This window comes from Manis javanica, chromosome 4, assembly GCF_040802235.1.
Source record: "Manis javanica isolate MJ-LG chromosome 4, MJ_LKY, whole genome shotgun sequence".
NCBI lineage: Eukaryota > Metazoa > Chordata > Mammalia > Pholidota > Manidae > Manis > Manis javanica.
Genome location: NC_133159.1, coordinates 159,229,509 through 159,249,289, shown reverse-complemented (window position 1 = coordinate 159,249,289; position 19,781 = coordinate 159,229,509). Strand labels below are relative to the sequence as shown.

The 19,781-nt window shown below is 45.9% G+C and overlaps 1 protein-coding gene across 6 annotated transcripts in view; it reads right to left on the bottom strand.

Annotated features, from left to right (window-relative positions):
- Positions 1-1,192: 1,192 nt before the first annotated feature.
- The window catches only part of CDK12 (cyclin dependent kinase 12), a 58,660-nt gene continuing 40,071 nt past the window's right edge, over positions 1,193-19,781 (bottom strand). For 2 of the 6 annotated variants that reach the window (XM_037022651.2, XM_073235552.1), the window contains 4 exons: positions 11,600-11,709; positions 10,995-11,135; positions 7,331-7,429; positions 1,193-5,521 (listed from right to left, as the gene is read on the bottom strand). In XM_037022651.2, the coding sequence (XP_036878546.1) occupies positions 11,688-11,709 (22 nt within the window). In that variant the 3' untranslated portion in view covers positions 1,193-5,521; positions 7,331-7,429; positions 10,995-11,135; positions 11,600-11,687. The remainder of the gene's footprint in view (positions 5,522-7,330; positions 7,430-10,994; positions 11,136-11,599; positions 11,710-19,781) is intronic. The other 4 variants (XM_073235551.1, XM_037022656.2, XM_037022650.2 and 1 more) reach the window with 4 other exon arrangements.

Genomic DNA, 19,781 nt, shown 5'->3' with positions numbered 1-19,781 from the left:
GGACTTCTGACAGTCAGTTAATCTTGGTGGGGCTATGAGCCAGTAAAGAGTGGTATCCCTTTGTTTGAGAACTTCCAACCAAAGATGCAGGTTCTGAATGGATATCTCTGGTTGTTTCAGTGATGCAGTGTAGTAGTCCCTAAAAATTCTGAAGGCCTCAGTGTTTATTCCCCATGACTGGAATTATTGGGTAAGGATGGTGGGTGCACTGGGAAACATGCCATTTCTTATGGGCCAAGGTAGATGGAGAATGGTGATATAAATGTTCTCTCGGCCTCATTCTGGAGCAGTAGGTAGGCAGAGAAAATTGGTATTAATCCACAGGCATTGGAATACGCCAAGGGAGCAATGGTAGCATCAACTAAAAAAGACCTGATTCCAGTAAGAGGTGGGAAGAGGCAACCTCTGACAGACACAGCTCCTAGAAGGAAGCCAGACCTTCTCTCCTGCAAGTTGGCATTTCTACCATCCGACACAACTGGGCCAACTCTAGGTTTCCACATGTCAGTGTCAACCAGTGCTCAGAGGCTGCAGAAACAGACCAAACAGCTTCTCCAGCTCCTTCTGACTTAGCTGCCCGTGACTTCAGTTTGGGGGAAAGAGCTGTGGTAAAGTCAGAACTAAGCACTGAACTGGCATTTTTGCTTCCACTCTGCTTGCCCCCTGTGCCATGTCCTAGACACTGAGCCTGCCCAAGGTGTGTTTGTGTGTGTAAATAACCTGTAGTCTCCCCAACCACCACCACCAAAAAAAAAAAAAAGGTACTGTATCTTCTTTATCCCTCTGGAATAGAGAGCTCATTGTCATGGGACTCAGTTTCCTCAGGCCTCATCATGATCCTGCTGCACTTGTAACCTGTGAACCAAAGTCAGCTGTGAGGATCTGAACAGACCCAGGCTGCTCCAGGGCCTGTTCTGCCTCCAACATCTCTTCTAGTTCTGACCACACCCTCTTCCCAACAACCTTAGTCAAGCTCTGAGAAAGCCTGGTATAGAGGAAAGAGCCCCATTATCTTGGATTCCAGGCTCTTATTTACCATTAACAGTAGGTGATCATGGAAAAATAATTGTTTTGAGGCTCCATACTGTGAGCCTCAATCTTCCTCATCTATTAAATGGAAAGAGTGATGGTGCTATACCTGAAGGGTTAAGAAGCTTAATAGTTGTGAATATAAAACACTCAACACATCAAGTAAAATGAACTACTTCATTAATTGCTAGTGAGTACAAAGTATCCTTTAACATGTGAATGGTTAAAAAATTGTGGCACATCCAAACCATGAAATACATAAAAGGAACAAACTATTGATATATATACAAAAACTTGGATGGACCTCCAGGGAATTATGCTGAGTGAAAAAAGCCAATTCTAAAAAGCTACATAGCACGACTCCATTTTTGAAATGACAAAATTTCAGAAGTGGAGGATAGACTAGCTGTTGCCAATGGTTAAGGAGGGGCTAAGGTAGGCATGATTATAAAAGAGCAACATGAGGAATCCTTGTGGTGCTGGAACTATTCGGTATCTTGACTACAGAGGTAGTCTACAGTCTCTACAACATTCTGGTTGTAATAATTATACTATCATTTTGCAAAATATTACCATTGGGTGAAAGTGGGAAAAATATACAAGGGATCTCTCATATTCTTACAACTGCATATGAATCTACAATTACCTCAATTGAAAAAAAAAAACCATGATAGATTATTGTCTCTGCTGGATATAGGAGGGAGAAAGGACTGCCCACTTGTGCTTCTACTGTAGAATTCCAAAGAGGAAGATTAGAAAATATTATTCTCATTAGGGTACATCAATAGAATAATCATAACCATGGGGAAGGAGGGTTATTTGTATCTGTTGACCCAATAATTCTACTTCTTGTAATTTACTGTTAAAAAAATGCATAAAGCTTTATGTGTTAGGACATTCATTGTGGCACTGTTAACAGTAACAATAACTAAAGATTAAAAATAGAGGATGAGTCTTGTAAATCATGGCATATCTAGCTGATGAACTACTCTAAATAAACATAAAAAAATACACCCAGCACAATGTCTGGAACACAGTAGGCACTCAATAAATGGTAGTTTTCTTCACTTCACTGGGATGTTCTAGGTATTGAAAGAGCTAATGAAAGTAATGTACTTGGCAAACTAAAGTAGATGGCAAAGGACAGGTGCTGCTCTCCTAATGGCTCTCTCTCCCAGCTCCATCCTAGATGAAGCTGCACTTCCAGGCAGTGCACTGCCGAAGGCACTCCTGGCTTGAAGGATGGGAACAGGGGAACTGACTTCTTAGGGAGACTGAGTCAAGGCATTGGGACTACTTCCTTTCCAGGAGACTGCCACCTCTTGCTCCACACCCTGAAGAAACCTGGAAATTCTTCCCAGCATATTAACATACACACATTTGGCCTATAATTTGAGGGGACTCATGGAGTGTTGAAGCAACATCAGCTCTGTTGATTCCACAAAAGTAAAATGCTCTTTTGCATCGACCACCGCTGACTGAGCACCTACTGAGTATCAGGCATGAGGCTTTACCCACATTATTTCACTAAATTCTCTCCAAAACATTAAAAGGTTGTTTATTTGTATTTCACAGACAAGGAAAAAGGAGGACTCAAAGAGGCTAAGTGATTTACCAAGGTAGTACAGCTGGTAAAGGGTAAAGCTGGCACTGGAACACAAGGCTGTCAGCTTCCAAAACATGCAATTTAACCACCACACATACATTTAGAAGGACTGAGGAGGGGTGTAGTGTGTGAAAATTGCATGGAGGACCACATCTGTAGGAACCCCAGAAAAGTAACACTGTTCAAGAAAGAAAAAGGACCAGGAAGAAAAGCAGAAAGGAATAGCTTAACGAAACCAAGGAGACCAGCTTAGAGGATGGCCTGGCACCCTCCAAGGATCCTAGTGCTGGGCTCAGGGTGAAAATTAAGGTGGGCAGTTTTTCTCATCAGGCTCTGCAACCAGATTCATGGTTGACACCTTCGTAGCTGTGGACGTCTGGCCAGCATCCCTCATGCCATGGCCTCTTGTTTGTCTCAGTGTAACATCTCTATAGAAAAGTGGGAGCTGGGGGTTCTCCCACTCTGTATTTCTTCCTTCTGTTTCAATACTTCTCTGTACTTGCTCAGGACCAGACAGCCCAACTGGAGGGATCAGAAAAGCTCTTTTCTCTCAACACGAGAGCCAGGATGGCAACTGGGGCCGAAGTCTCGACACACAGACTGGGGAAATGAGGTGTCTTGACTTCCTTCCTCCCTCCTGTCTCCACAGCCTATTCTACCCTTCTGAGGCCCAAGCATGCCCACTCTCACTTTGGCTTCCCTTACCCCACCTACCCTATGGACAGGAGAGGGTTAAAAGCATGGTATGGGCAAGCTATAAATTTCCCATCAGTGTGGGGAGAGTAGGACTGTTGGCAGGGAGGGGGTTGGGTAGGGGGGAGGGGGAACTGGGAAAAAGCCAGGAGGTTGTCTCTAGGTAACAATAAACACTGCAAGCAAGGAGCAGCTGTTACACTTACTCTCTCTGCATCACAATGCTGAAATAACACTAATAAACCAGTGTGTCCAATGCACAGGCATACACACATTTAGGGCCAGGCCCCACTGCACCCCTAGAGCTGTCCTCTGCTTCAGGTCAGGGCCCTTGGTGTCAGTGGACATACCAGTCTTAGCCTGGCTACACTTATGGGGAGGATGAGGACTAATAAGTCAATCTCACGGTCAGAGTGGCATCCTTACAGTCTTGGGGGTGGCAGCAGCCAGAGATTCTGGGTTCAGATTCCACTGGCATTCACTAGTGGAAAGAATACAATGGGAATAACCCTTGGCTGGGATTAGGAGAGAAGAAGAGTGAGAGAGAGAAAAATGTAGGAAACAGACGACTACTTACCATGTCTTCTCAGATTGGAGGGGATGAGGTGGCCAAGAGTGAAGTTGGCTGAAGGGAGGTGGAAGAAAAGAGCGGCCGAGGAGTGATTCTTTTATTTCTCTGGAGCTGAACTGCCCACATCTGCGTACAACCCTAACTAGTGCACCCAGGCTCCCCCTCACAGCACCACTTTCATTCCAGAGCCAGGTGATGGGCTGGTTCAGTTCAGGACTGAGCTTTATTATGGTTGTTTCAGCAGGGGCCCCTGGGCTTGGGATGCTGCCTGGGAGAGCTGCAGGAGTGGAGCTGGTCCCTTCTCCCTACACAAAGAATAGCTTGGTCTGTCCCTTGCTCCAACCAAAACCATCTCTGGAGCTCCATGAGTACCCCAGCAGAGGGCCCCTCTCCCCAGCTGGAGAGTAGAACTGCCAGCAATGAAAGGAATAGAGATAGGAAAATGAAAACTCAGGCTTTGTCAGAGAAGTCCCCTCCTCTTAGCCCATTCTTCTCTGAGATTAGAGGGAGGGTTTTATTATGATGTGTGTGGATACACTGGTACCCAAGACCCTTGTTGCCCTTTGCTAAAACAAGAGAGCCCATGGGACTCTGGTCAGAGGAATAGATGATTCTCCTGGTCCACCTTCCGGACCCTCTCTGCTGGTGTGATCTCAAACATGATTTCCTATCACTCCCTGATCCACAAAGGAGGGAAGAGATGCACATTGTCCACCTGACCTGTAAGGAAAGCAAGGATTCAGCACTTTTGAAGATATATGGTGTCTCTTTTTAGGGAAGAGCCTGAGACCAAGTGGTAATTCTGCCAGGGAGTAGTTGTTGTGTCTGTCTGGTAACCCTTGTTCTGGAAGGTGCTCAGGAGGGCTGAATACATGTGAATGCCCAGTACCCTCTGTGCAGCTAATGGATACAGCAGGGCAAGAATAAACTGGCTTCTCCCTTTTCTAACTGGGAAGACTCTCACTGGGGACATTCAGCCTCCCCTGCTCTCATCTCTCCCACTTCCCCTTCTTCTTTCATAGCTGGGACCTCTCCTTGCCCCACAATCCAAATGAGACCTCCATCCATAGAGCTCAGAAATGGGGTAAAGAGCTCCAACAGGCCTGGACCCCTTGCTCTCTGCTATCTTCATGAGCCGCCCCCAATGCTATGAGTCACAGGAACCTTGAGATCAGCTAAGCTGCCAGCAGCCTTCTCCATCTCTGCTCTCCAGCTGGGCAGATATGTAATCAAAGGGCCCCAAGCCTACCATCTTCCTACTTAGAGGGACACGTACCCTCCTTCATCCCTAGGAATCTACAACACAGACAAATGGAGATGAGTGAGCAAATGAGTTTGACAAACCCCAGCACGTGCTCTGTGCTGGGGCAGAGAGCCGGCTGCCTGCATGGCAGAGCAGGATTGCCAGCCAGGAGAGCTGACACAGTTGGGCACAAAGCCTTGTGAGAGGGGGTACAGAAGATGAGGTGAGGAGGCTGTTTCAGGAGCAGGCATCTTCTCCTGTTTCCCTCTCTGGTCACTGCTTCTTCTCTGTGGCTTCTCTTCCTGGGTGCTGATGGACATGATGGCACGGCCACCTCTGAGATGCCTTCCTCCCCCTCTTCCATGGCCTTGGGAGTTAGCTAGAGAAGGGATCTACATGACAACTTCAAGGTGTCAAGGTGGAAGATTCAGATCTCTCACTAACCAGTGGGACACACTGCCCTCAGTGTGTGGAAAGGAGTCCCTTCAGAGTAAAACCTAACCCCTGGGCCAATACTGAGCTCCTTAGTGGCTCCCTTTCCTCGAGGGCAGGAGACTCTGGGTTCTGCTACCTCTGCCTCCAAGTCGAGCTCCTTCCCCAGCAATGGCTCAGGGTTTCTTCTGGACTCCAGAGCAGATCCCAGACCCTGACTCTAGGGCTACAGATCTTGCAAGCTTGACTAAACCTTGGGAGTGTGAGACAGGGCCGGTGGGCTGGAGGGGAGGGAGGCCTGGCTCTTTAGAGAAACATCCAGAATCTAGATAGAATGAGTTATGGCCTTTTAGACCCTCCATATGCCTCCAATGTTGGAGTAAGGATGGATAAAAATATGAGGGCCTAACACCCTCTCCCCTTCTTTGCTGCATGCTCTTCTCTGTTGCTCTGTGTTTCAGAGGAGAAACAGCAGCTCTCTACACAGGAGTCAAGTAATAAATCCCCTGAAAAAATACTCAATGAGTGGCCTGCCCTAAGTTAGGCAGCCAGCCTGACAGGTAGGACTACAGGCCTCAGGTCCCAAATTTCTCCTCCTCTTCGATGTCCCCTGACAAGAGAATCTTCCTTTTCAACATCCTGGCTCAGTTCTCCTCCCCAAACCCCACCCCTGCAGGCACTTGGAGGAGGAGGGGGTTTAATGGATTCTTTCCATGTTGTCTTGGGGAAATGCAAGGGGGTCTTTTCTCAGCTTATTGGCAGTAGAGGAGGCAGAGAATCAGCCCACAAGAGAGGGCAAGGTGAGTGGAGGCACTGAAAGAGGCACATCCTGCTCTTCCCCTAGGCCTTGGGGATATAAAATGAGATACTAAGGTAGAGGAGAAGACAATTCTGTGAGTGGGGAAAAGGTGTGGGGGCTTGGAGAATGAGACAAAGTTTCTATCCACACTGCTTTCTAAGCTCTGTGCCCATCCTTGTCCTGACCCCAACTTAGTCTCATGAAGCATGAAACAAAAAATATTGAATGTTGAATTTTTTAAGGAAGAAAGATGCCAGGAAATGCCACCTTTGGTGATCTGATGGGAAAGCCCCTTCTTGCCTTCATTCTTTCCCTCCTTAACCTTCTGAACAGTAAAGGAAGCAGAGGTGGGGATGGGGACGGCTGGAAATGTGCCCTTTTATCCAGTATGCACCAACACTTCCCAGAGCCAGATGGGGCTTGACTAAAGCTCGGGGCCATGGCACCACATGAATACAGGGGGGCATTTCTGACTCAGCTTTCAGAGCTTTGAGTTAATTCTGTCTTTGTTCTCAGCTTAGACATGGGACAAGAGGTATAAGACCACTCCTCACTCCAATTTTTGGCATAATTTTCTCTAGTAGCTTATACTGAGGCAGGGAAACTTGTGATAAGATCTCAAAAAAAGCTCAGTGTTTAGTCACCATTGGACTGACTTCTCGGTTAAGGAACAGGGATAGCTGGTGCATTTTCTTCCCTTGTGGACTTTACAGACTATGGTAAAATCCCAGAGGAGTGGGGGGCTCTGAGGAATCTGTCTGCTGGGAAGCAAGGGAATGGGTGAAATGACCTCTGCAGTAGGCTGAGCAAGGGAAATGTCCCCGCAATAATGCACCTGCCTGACTGTCCTGAACTACTTCCTAGACTCAGAGACCAGAGACTCCAAGCATTAGAGAATGATATCCTGCCAACCCTCTTCCCTTAACTTTACTCCCCACACCCTACCTACCTACCTACCTTTCTCTGTGTTTCCAAAACTCTCCAAATCCAGGAACATAAAGCAACTCCAGGGCAGTATTCAATTGATTTCCCTTCTCTGAGTCTCCATTTCCACATCTGTAAAATGAAGGGTTTGGCAAGATGAGCTCCAAGTTCTCTTTCTTGCTGCAGTGAGGTTCTATGATTCATACCCCAAAGGCACCAGGCCTCATTTGCATGCTGTTTTGCATTTAATCTCCATGATACTTATTTTTTGTCTAAAATGTACAGAAATATCTCTGAACCCTGCCCTTCTCCTCCCTCTCACCAGTCTCTGGTTCTATGGTCCCTAGCTCTTGTCTCTGGGAAAAGCCCAACTGGACAAAACCCTAGGAGCCAGAAAACAGCCTTACCTAATAATCTGATTGCAATTTGGGGCCCAAACCTGAGTCAACCAGTATGGTTCCATCCTTTCTGGAAGTCCTGGTGTTTGGGGGGAAATCCTGGCACCTCTCCCCAGTGCCTCCCCTCCTCCTCCACCTCACTATTTTCCATGCCAGAACACAAAGTGGCCAATGATTGATGGGCCTGGGTTTCTGGTAACCGCACCCAATGGCCCAATCCTCCTCCCTTACCCAATCCCTCCCCTGTCCCTATTCAGAGATCAGATTGTCTCATGTTGGTCCCTGAGGTCCCATTAATTAAAAATACATCCAATTAAATGGCAGGTGAAAACGTGCTATTGGAGCTCTCCACCCCCCCATCCCAGCTTGGTCTCCCACCCCTTTTAAGGCTCAGCTGCGCTTTGAGCTGAGAAAAAAAAAAGAGAGAGAGAAGGAAGAAAGAGGGAGAGAGAAGAGGAAGACATAGGGGTGGGGGAACGGAGGGGAGGCACTATTTGAACCTCTGCCAGGGTAGCATGTGCCAGCCTGGGAGGGTGGCACTGTGCCCCGGTGTCTAATTTCTGGAGGTGTGAGTAGGTTCAGTCAGCTGGGTACTCTACCTCCATTTCCCTTAAAGGGGCAGAAGGAAGTCAAAGGGCTTGGCTAGCTCTGCTGCCTTCCTTCTGGGCTTGGTGGTGAAGGGCAGAGTGTTAATGGTAGAAGGCCCTTAGGAGTGGGTGTGACGTTCAGGGGTTAGGAGAGTCTGAGGCCTCCATTCCTGGCATATCCCTGCTCTTCCCCAAACTGCAAAGAAGGTAATGAGGAGCCAGCTAGGACCCAGGTGGCAGGACATGGCAATGCTCCCAAGCCAGGCTGTGCCTACCACTGCCCACAGGAAAGCTGAGAAAAGAACAGAGGGTGGGGAAAAAAGAAGGAGACATAATCTGGGTGGGAGCAGATGGGTCAGATAGGATAAAATATACAAAGATGGATGTTTGCATGGGCACCACATCCCCCAGTGCCTTATAGGTAAAAGAATCTGGAGGGCCCTGTCCCATTGGTCCTTTCTCTAGGCAAAACGCAGCAGCAGTAGTGTGAAGTCACCTCAACCTGGCTGCCTGGCAGGCCGTGAGCAGGGCATCTCCCTTGATGGACACTGATGACTTTCATTCTCCTGCACACTTAAAGTTGTCCCCAGCATTTTGTCAGGTAAGCCCCTTATAAAATCCTTTGGCCCCAAGCAATGCAAAGCTAAGGAGGACTGGGAGCTGTGGGGAAGGAGCTAGGAAAGAAGGGATGGCCAAGGGTGGCACTCAGAATCCAGGCAGTATCAGGGGGATTTGCCGACCCAGGGTCCCCGCCTGGCCTCCTTGGCAGCCTCAGTACCTCCTCACTTCACTTTAACGCTAATTGGAGATTTTAATCTGCGCTGCTGCTCTGCTCGGGGTGCTGTGGGGAGCGCCAGCTGTGCAGTAATTCCAGCAGCTCCGACTGTTTAATCAAGCTGTCCTCCTGGGGAGGGGCCCTCGGGCATGGGGATAGGAGGGAGGAGGAGAACCTCTGTCATCTTCTAGAGCCTGTTCAGCCTGGAAGGGCTTCATGCAGACTGAGGATCAGTTGTGGGATACTCATCCCTGTAGAGCCCCATGGCCACATGGATCCCTGGCTGAGCTGTTACACAGTATGGAGTCTGCATGAGGCTCATAGGCCAAAGCAGTCCCCCTCCCCACACTGAATTTTGACACCTATTTTGGCTCAGAGCCCTGGGGTGTCCTGGGGTATCCTCCAGTTGCTCAGGCTGCCAACATCCACTAGAGTGTATTGCTCTGCAGGTTTGTGCTGGGGGAGGATGCTGAACTCTCCCACTTTCTTCTCAGTCCTCTCCCCAGCACTCTCTACTAACAAAGGTACTTCTCTTACAATAATTTTAAGAGGTCTTTTTTCCCTCTGAAAACCACAGGTACACCCACCCTCTGAGCTGTAAAAGGACTGTCTTGGAGGCAGGGAGATAGTGGGGTGAACAACTGGAATCTGCTACACCCTGAGGGAGAGAAGCACTTGTGCAACGTGTTTGGTGCCTAGAGCTGGGGGCTTCTGAGGTTCAGCTGGAAACACTGAGATGTCAGACTATAGGACAGTGTTCAGGGTATCAGGCCGTCTTTAAGGAATAACAAGTAGTACCAATTATTCTTCTGGCTTCTTGAGCCCCCCACTTTCAGTCTCCTTCAGGGTATTTCTGAACCCTGTCTTCAGTAAAGTGTGCCCCCCACCCCATTGCCCAAAGTGTTTGCCAAGGGGCAGGAATTTTAATTGGTCAGCAGCACCCTCGTGTGGCAGAAACCAAGACTGCAGCTGCCCGAGTGTCCAGCAGCTTAGAGAGATCAGACATCCAGTTGACAGACAGGTGGGCAGGGTTATAAAATGTTGGTGCTTTCTGTGGCATCAAACTACCCTATGCATACTTAATGCTCAACCACTTCCAGGGATATTTCCTTCTTTCTGACACCTGCCCTATCCCTCCAGCTACCCCATCCTAACTCCAACTCAAGGTATGTGCCTACTAGTGGAGGGAGTACCTTACCCAGAGCTGGCACTCAACTTATTTAGGCCTGCTGCTTAGGCTGTCTGGGTCTCAGTGGTTAGAGAAGCACTGCTGAGAGAGCAGGCATAAGGTCCAGAGGCTATGCTGATGTCGCTTCCAATGGCAGGAGAGGCTCTGCCAACTCTCTACAGGTACCAGACAAGAGTTGCCACATGAACCTGAGACAGAGTATCATCTAGTGCATTCTGCCCTACAGTAATCCATTCTCCACTCTCTTGGTGGGAGTGGGGGGTGGTGGAGAGAGGTCAGAGGGATGTCTGGGAATGAATAGGGACAGACTCAGAGCCTGAGATCCTCATCCTCAGGAATGGACACCAGATAAATCACCTTTCCCTCAAAAGATTCTGGTATTCTTCAAGGATGCCAGGCCACTGGGCAGAAGGCACATATGGGGCTTCAGACCTCCAGCCCCAAGAGAAGGGCTGCCTGTCATTAGACTCACCCCCTCCAAAGTCAACTACCATCTGCTTATTGGTTCCTTCTTCCCACACCCATTAAATGAGGGCAATGGGGGAAATGAACTACAGAAAAGGGGATGGAGATTTACCATCACGAGGGTTTTGTTAAATATTAGGGCTGAAAGTTACTGAAGCAGAGAGCTGATTTATCAGGGCCTTCCTCTGGCTGGAGATTCTTAACAGCAGAGAGGAACACTCCCAGAGAAAAAGATGACCCTTTTTTGGGCTTTGGATTGGTGGGCAAGGAGAGAAGCACCTACCTGGCAGCAAGAGGGGTGGGGGTGGGCACCGGCGGCTGGTGACCAGCCCAGTTCCGGGCACTGAGGATACAGAGAAGCAGGCTGGTAGGCCTCTAATGCTGGTGTCTCATGTAGTGTTTGTACAGGGGTCTCCCATCAAACCTGGAAAGTAGGCAGAGAAGCTGATGAGAGGTAGGAAGAAGGGACAGTAATACCCTATCCTGACTCAGAAAGCAGAGAAAATAGCTTTGTGGGGAAAAGGCAGGGCTGTGTGTGTATGAGGTGGTGGTTGAGTTGGTGTTGTAGAGGAGACACTGAGGGTAACCAGTACCAGCATTCCACTGTGAAGGAATATCCATTACCACAGCTGGCAGAGAGGAGAGAACGGGACTGAAAGTGACTTCAGATACCAATAAAAGGGGTTACCCACTCCAGCTGGGAAGGAGAAATTATTAATCAGAAGGTAGGACACTATAATAGGGTAAAATAAAAAACTAAGGAAACTCCCCTGGAGATCTTTGGGAATAAGAAAGTACCTCGAGAGTGAGAGAGTGCATGAGTGAGTGAGTGAGTTAATCCCTTACAAAAGCAGGCCTGTGGGCCTCTGATTAGCCATAGGTCCCTACCTTCCTTCAGAGTGTATCAAAGAGACTGAGTTTGTCAGGGCCCCAGATGCCAGGTGACTGATGGACATCACTGAATTCCTCAAGGCAGTCATTCCTGTTGCTGCTGGCATCTATAAAAGAAAATGACAGGTTACATTAGACATGAGATAAGGGACTAGACACTAGAATGTCTCTGGTTTTTCACCCAGGGAGCACGGCCTTGGTAAGTGACAGTGATGGCGACAGTCACCACTCTTCCAATTTCCTCACACTGGAAGTCACAGAGCCCAGGAGGACTCAGATGAACCTTAGGTACACTCCCAGAGAGAGCTGTAACTGTTCTAGGATTCCTACCTCCAGTGTACGAGCTCTCAATGTGATACAATAAAAATCACGGTCCCTATACTTAAGACATATAAGAAATTCATCAGAAATAGAAGCCGTGAAATCCAGAATTATGAAGAGCAATGAAGGTTCAAGGCTAATGCAGTTAATGCAAGTAGGTGATTTGGAAGAGGCCATCTAGTTTTAGCTCAGATCATCAGCTTGCATTTGAGGTTCTCTTGTCCAAAACAGTTTCTTCAAAAAGGCTTGGAGGAAAAGAAAAAAAAAAAAGGTCCTATGAGACAGAAAGGAGGTTTGTGGGACAGCAGACTTGATGCAATTTGAGCAGGTCTATGATGCATTCCCTGGGGATATATCTGCATGGAGACCAAACTCCACACCCCCTATGCTGTCAATTAGACGAGATGGAGAAAATGTAAAGGATATGTAAAGGGATCTATTTCTTTATCATCAGCAGACAATGTTACCTTGTAGACACCTTGCAGACTTGTAACTCTAAGCTGCCCAGTGGGCCCTTCTCCCTCCAATATTCTGCTTCCAGTTTAGGGACAATTTGGCATTCCCTTCTCTGCTCATCAGTGGCTCCTAAACTCTTATGATCATAAAATGAGCATTGGAAGGGACTGTAAATACACCTGGGAGAGGTCCAAAGATGGGAAGGGAGTCTCAGCACCAGAGTGAGATGACTTCAGAACCTGCCTTGCATGTGAGCCCATTGACTTGGGTCACTATGGAGCACCACACACACCACCTTCCTTCTGCCTCATCGAAAGAGAAAACCAACGACTCAAAACTAAATAAAATAAAATAAAATATATAAGGGGGAGGAGAGGATCCTCCTACCCAGTTTCCCTGTAATCTCAGAAAATATCTTGTTTTACTCAAGAGTCCTAAAATCCCTTCTCTCATTCATTCACTCCCCTTAGTTTCCCAACAGGTGAGACGTGCTTTCTTTCTCCCTTCCTTATGATTTTGCTTTTCAGTATAGCTATACTGCAATGCAAAGGAGCCCGAAGAGAGTTGAGATTTAGGGTAACGTCCTCACATTGCCTCTGAGGATCTTTTCCTGCCATCCAAACCTAAGAGGAAAGTGCTCCTTAAACTCTGGGTAACTGACCGATGGCATCAGGCTCTCTGGCTGCTACTTGTTTCCTGAAGAACCAGAGCTCTTAACACTAAATAAACATTACCCTTGTACAATTTGCATGTCATTGCAAGATTAGTCTTTGACATAAAAATATATAAAGCTTTTAATTTTTTCTTTTAATATTTTTTAATCTACCGTTCCCCCTCAAATCTGTCCCTCCCACCTCAAAATCACAGCTCTCCCTTCCTTTCCTGAGGAAGCTCAGGGCCCTCAGGAGTTGGTGATCTTAAAGTTGGGGGTTCTAAACTCAAGTAGGTTAAGATTCTGCCCTCTTGGAATCTAGTCTCAGTGGGCTGCCACTCACTCACTCACTGAGACAGTGGGAAAAGCACTTCTCTTCCCTAAGCCTCAGTTTCTGGCTCTCTAAGCCCAGAGGTTGAAAATTACGTGATCTCTAAGGTCCCTTTCCAACTCTGGCCATCTCTGATTCTGTAAGGGAGATGACCCAAGTTTTCTTCCATGAAGAAGTGAGGCATTCCTGACCTTCACACCTTCTCTCTGGGCTTGCTGAAACAAGCTATCCTGTAGATGCCTACCTTTCTCATGCTGGCTTAACTAAAGAGACAAACAAGTGACTTCCAGTAGTAGGCCTTCCTTTCAGTGCCAAACTCTATTATGAAGAAAAGATGTTAAGAAGTGATCTAACTCTAACTCTGAATCTTAACAAAGCAGATAGAAGACAAGGCAGGTATGGGGCAGGAAAGAGTATGATAAGCACGCCCCCCCCCTACATAACTTAAGACTGTTTTAAGAGTCTGAGCACACGCTTGACTTTGCCCTAGGGAGCCCCATGTAACTAGTGGCTGCTTATCCAATACAACTGTGTGTGGATGGAAGAAGAAAGCAAGGATATGTGTAAACATATTCAGAGCATTGACATAAATGTCCAATGAATGTACATACACTGACTCCTGTTCTCTGCTACTTTAGGTCTGTATGTGCCTTGTAAGAAGCTGTGGTGGGAGGGGACACTATATCCCATTCTTACCCCTCCCTAAATTCTGAAAGGAAGAGACAGGAGCTACTTGGCTTCCTATAAATTGTTTTGTCCTTCCTCACAGCTGCAATCAGAAGCTAAGGGCTCCCGCAGGCCTTGTTCTGATCTGCTGCAGGCGATGGAGGGTTTTTGAAACGGAGAGGACTTGGCTGCGGCCCCGTTTCAGCTGCCGTTGGGGCTGGCTAATGGACTCATTCGGGAAGACCCCCGCCTGCTGCACTAAAGAGTCCCCTGCCGACCCCCTCCTCAGTCCCAACCCAATTAATAAATGGGGGCTCCCACTTTATGGCTCTGGGAGCAGGAACCAGAGATACAAATGACCCCTAGGGAGGGACAGAAAAAGGCCTTCCAAGAATCAAGCCAGAGAATTGTGCATCCACAGGCACATGCTGCCACAGGCTAGTCATATCCCATTTTCAAAGCATTAAAGGGGAAGAAACTGGTAAAACACTGTATTTTATTTCCCAGATCCAGACTGAGATGCATTCTTAAGTCCACAGGCACAACCCAGCAAAAAACTCTTTCACCTGGTTCTCCAACCTGAAAAGGGCAGAGTGCAGGTGACTGACTGGGTACCCAGCACATGTGCCACTATTTTCTGGGGGCAGTGCTGCCTCCTAGACTCTGCAGTACTGAACATAGACACATCCCATCAATTGGTTAATAAACACTTCCTACTTCTTAAAAGTGAAGCAGCTACCTCTTTCCAAGCTCTCATCACCATCAACAGCATAAATATGTCCTGGGATCATCATCTTCAGGCTTTTATCCCCCCCACTCAGCCCCCATCCAAACTATTATCAAGCCTTGCTAATTCCTAAGGACCCACTCACTTCCTTTTCATTCCCCTTGTTCTACTCTAGTGCAGGCCCTTAGGGCCTAACATCTGGACAAGTACAAAAATTTGCTAGCAAGCTTTCCTGCTGCCTTGACCCAGTACAGCTGCAGAAGTCCTCAACATCCCGTTCATCTCATCATGCTCTGCTCCCTCTTACTGTTCACCAAACCAAATTCAAATTCCTCATTCAGGCCAACAAGACTGCTCCTCTGACTTCGTTTCTCAACATTCCTTTTCCATCCCACCCTGACTAGTCCATTCACAGCGCTCTGCACAAAACACACGATCTCTTCATAAGTTTTCTCCCTCTAATCACCTTCCTCTCTTCTGTTTATGTCCTCTATCTTCATTACCTTCAAAGAATCTTCTGGTTAATTCCACTTTTTCTGGCTATTCCTTTGTTTTGTCTCCTTCTGTACTAGGTTACTATTTTATATTGTAACCTGCATTAATGTGCTAACTTCTATATACCTATTCCCCACTTCCCACCCAGGTATTAGACTTTGTCTCTCACCAGACCCAGAATCTTCCTAAAGGTGGGACCCTCCACTAATCTTCCCTAGAAGTTCCCTGTACTTAGGACATGACTCAGTTGATACTACTGCTCCCCAGTGAAGAAGCCCTTATGGTCTAACTCTTGGGATATCATATCAAACAACTATGAAGAGTACAATTTTATGCTCAATGTCAATTTCAGGCTGCCACCTGTCCCTACCAACTGAACCTGGCACCAAGTCTTTCCCAAATACCAATTTGTTCCATGACTTCAAAGTGTGTTACAAGCAAAACCCCCAAAATAAGCATGGTCAACAAAGGTATTTGTTTCTCTCCTTCATTACAGTATATAAACACCATTTTCTTTGAAGACCCCTCAGGAAGAGAAACTCCATTTTGTTCTCTATTTCTAATATTAATCCTATATTCTTAGGTCATGACTGCAAATCAATTCCAGAGCCAATAGTACTTTTGTTCCCTACTAGTCCTGCTTCTAGCCTAACTCTAACCATCACATTATTGGAAGGTTTCTAGGAATAGAGAAGTTATTTGTGAGTCTCAACTACTTAGCAAGTACTTCGTTAGATTAACCTCTCCCTCAAACACTCTCCACTTCCTCTAGCTTAGCCCTGTGTGGTTAGGCAGGAAAAAGTGATCTGCCACTCCCCTTTATCTCCAATATATTGCTCAGGATAATAAGAGGAATTTGCCTTTTATTCTTTCCAGCCCTTAGCCTCAAGGTGTTTAACAATCAATAAAAGCAAAATACTTAGCAGAGTGCCTGACACACAGTAGGATCCTGACAGTAGTCCCCAGTTCTCTCCCTTCTTCCTCCCATACCATAAGTTTCTCAACCTTTCTGGGGAAGTTTTTTTTACTGGCTAAAGATAGCACTGAACTAGACAAACTAAAGTCCTTTTGTAGCTCTAACAGCCTGTGACTGTAATTCACATATTCTAGTTTGCTCTTCTATGCACTGCCTTCACTTGGATCTGAAATGAATGGTTGACGAATATTAGTTTCCAAGTTGACTTAAAACGCATTAAGAAAGAAAAAAAACATTTTCAGAGAGTTTTAAAACTGCAAAAATGCAAATAACTTTTTATCATGATGCATCCACACCATTCCCTCCTTATTCCTGGATTACTCTCTTGAACTATGTAGATAGCAGAGCCAAGCAGTGTCCCTATGTTATTTAATATAATCTAGCTTCCCTAGTGAAAATGTCTTCAGAGATTCCACCAGCCTAAGGGTTCTAGGCATCCTCCAACCTTAAAGGAAACCCTATGTGATTGAGGGAAACTGTTTACTCACAGTGGTGCTTTCATTGGGCCTCTCTGACATGAATCATGAACCCTTGAGGCAATTATCCTCTAACTTTAAGTAGCCCGACCATCATTCTTCCACCTCTTAGCCCTTTCTCTTCTTTATAAGCAAGTACCCTTAGTCTGCAGCTCAGCTACCAGATTGCTCTAATTCGCCTTCTTTCCCATTCTCATGTTGCTTCACTTTATATGAGACCTTTGGCACCCTAACAGAAAATGCAAATGCTGGTACAAGGCCAAACACAAGATCCTGAATATATAAAAGGGATCTGGCTCCTAAGCTCTGTCTTGAATTCAGCCTCTTTCCTCCAGGGCCAAAAGAATTAAAAACTGCATTAGCCTTGGTGGGGAGGGTTGTCTGTGTGTAAACTGTTTCTCACCAAGGGTGTCCCGCATTAAGCACTGTTGTAGTGATAAGGCACAGGGAGAAGAAGGATCCTCTCCTGGAGACAGACCATCAGACAGGATCCTTAAGGTCAAAACAAGACACTGCAAGACCAGGCTTTTGTCTTCACTTAGCTCTGACTGCTACATTGCAGCCTTTGTAAGTATCTCCATGCTGCTTCCCCTTCTGGATGGTTGGGCTTGGATAAAATGTGAATTCTTTTACAACTATCAACATTATCTTTAGTTTACAACCATGCCAGAGCAAAACATCCAAAAATCCATCTATTTCCAGGTCTTCGGTAACCTACGTCTAAGTGACTTTACTTCATGGCTATACCCCCTTATTTCAGAGAAGCAAACAAGCTATGGCTGAAGGCTACATTATTAGAGTGCTTCACTAACAACTACCCATCTAGAGAGTATTAAAGCCTAACTTCATTATCAACCTCTTTCTCAGCCTTGGACTACTTATTTTTGATATAGAAGTATGAGAGCAATCCAGTGGCCAAAGTGTTCTGGCACCCTAGTGATTAATCACCAGGGCATCAGATCAGCCCTCATTTGCTTTCTCATGGTAGCAGGGCCCTCTTCTCACCAAGTTTTACTTTCCACAGACACCGTCTTCAAATGAGCTTAGAAATGTCATCAGCAAAAGAAAGTCTCAGGATATAAGGGAAAAGGATGAAGTTTCAGAGTCCTGCCTTTCCTAGGCCAGTAAGTCTCTCGTACTTCATACAACATGAAGTAAAAGCTCCTCTCATAGCTCTTAGCAGTAAGAAAGCATGGTTATTTTGCTTTCTCCTTCATCTCTCACCCTGTAACTGGAGGATCTGCTATAGACATTTGTCCTCTGAATTGACTCTCATCACTCTTCAAAACTATGAAGCAGTAGTAACTATTAACTACCCTGTGGAGTTAGTAACAGGTACTTTGGTAGACCTAAAGCATGCAAGTTTGGTAGTCAGTGGGTAGAAAAGAGAAAAATCAGAAATGAAAAGAAGTGGGTGGACAGGAGATGGAGAGACAGCTGCTTATGATGGGGAGTGGTAGAATACCACTAGTAATTCGTTCATGTGTCAAACTTCACCCCAAGTCTGTCAACCCTGGCTTAGAGTAAACTTTCACTTTAGAGTATTAACTACACTATACAATGAGAAATGCCACACCTGGACAATAAAGTTAACCAAAGTGTCCAGGAATGTTAATCTTGCCTCTCAGGACAACCAGAAATCTCAGCAGTTTCACCTCTCCCTTGTAATAGTTGAGTATTTTACTCCTTTGAGGACCTCCTTACATCCATCTAGCCTTCAGGATAACTAAGTTGTGAAAAGAGAAGTAACTCAATACTTAAAGACCCAGTCAAGCTTTGGGGCAATATTTAATAGCAATGGAAATCCCAGTTCAGCACCAAGAACTTTAACCATTTGACCTCTTGAGTTAACCTTACCATGCAATTAAGGATGCCTGTCTGGGAAAAGACAGTGCCTAAGAAATTTAGGAGCTGAACAGTACAGTTTGTAGTTAGAAACAGCCTTGGGTGTAGCAGAGAATAAAGTCCAGGTTAGTTAGGTCCTTAGCCTTTAGGCCTAGAATTGGAAATCAACCACTGCTATGAAGTGGAAACAATATTTTCTAGTAGGCTGAAGTTCACATTCCTAATCATGAACTTGCAATATATAAAAACCAAATATCAATTCCTTTTCTTTGGAGGCTAACCAGGAAGACAGGATTCCAGGTATCAGAACTGAGTTCTCCAATCTCCTGGATAGACGTGACAGCCTACAGTCATGGGAACATTATACTCAAACTTTGGGGATTCAAAAATAAACTGACAACACTCATTACTACCAGTTTTTTTAATTCAACTTCTTCCTAATTTCCTTTTTCTGGTGTAACTCTTAACCTTGTACAATTTCTCACCCCATTCACAACTTCCTGATAGTATCTCTCCTCTTCCTGTCTCCTGATGGGTTTTATCTGCTCTCTGGCTACTTAAGTCATAACTAGCAGGACTGCAACACATACTACAAGGGAAAATTTAGTTCTGTCCTTTAAACCATGAAAGAGACGGGAAAGCAATTCTCTCCTCAGATGGAGATAGGAAAGACTGGAGATAATAGGGATTTTACCCTTAAAAATTTTTACCCTTAAAAAACTGTGACTCACTTCCTGGATCTGCAATTCATCAGAAAATCTCAACAGAGCTAGGAACATTAATCTCTATACTGATCCTACTCATGGTAACATAGGAACTGGTGGGGGGAAGGGGTGGTTCTAGTTTCTAAGAGACTATTCTTTGGACTCAACAGCCTCTTACCAATTTCCCTTGATGACAGTTGAGCTCAAACCCACTTACCTCTCCTTTCAGGAGGAGTCAGGGTACATGAAGCTCAACTCTTGATGGCCTGGCACCAAATAGTTATTTGTGTAACTGTTTCCTATGTTAAAATACCACACCTTATGGTTTTTCCCAACTTTTTTTATTTTTAATCTAGTTCCTAGTCTAGTGTTTTGAAGCACCTCTTCAAACACTGATAATTTTTTTTTTTGGTTGTTTATGAGTCTACAGCGATTCTGAGACAAATAACCCCTAAGTTAAAGTGGAGGAAAAATGCCCCTTGTTCATAATTAGATATGCTCAGAGGGTATAGATTAAGAAGTAAATGCAA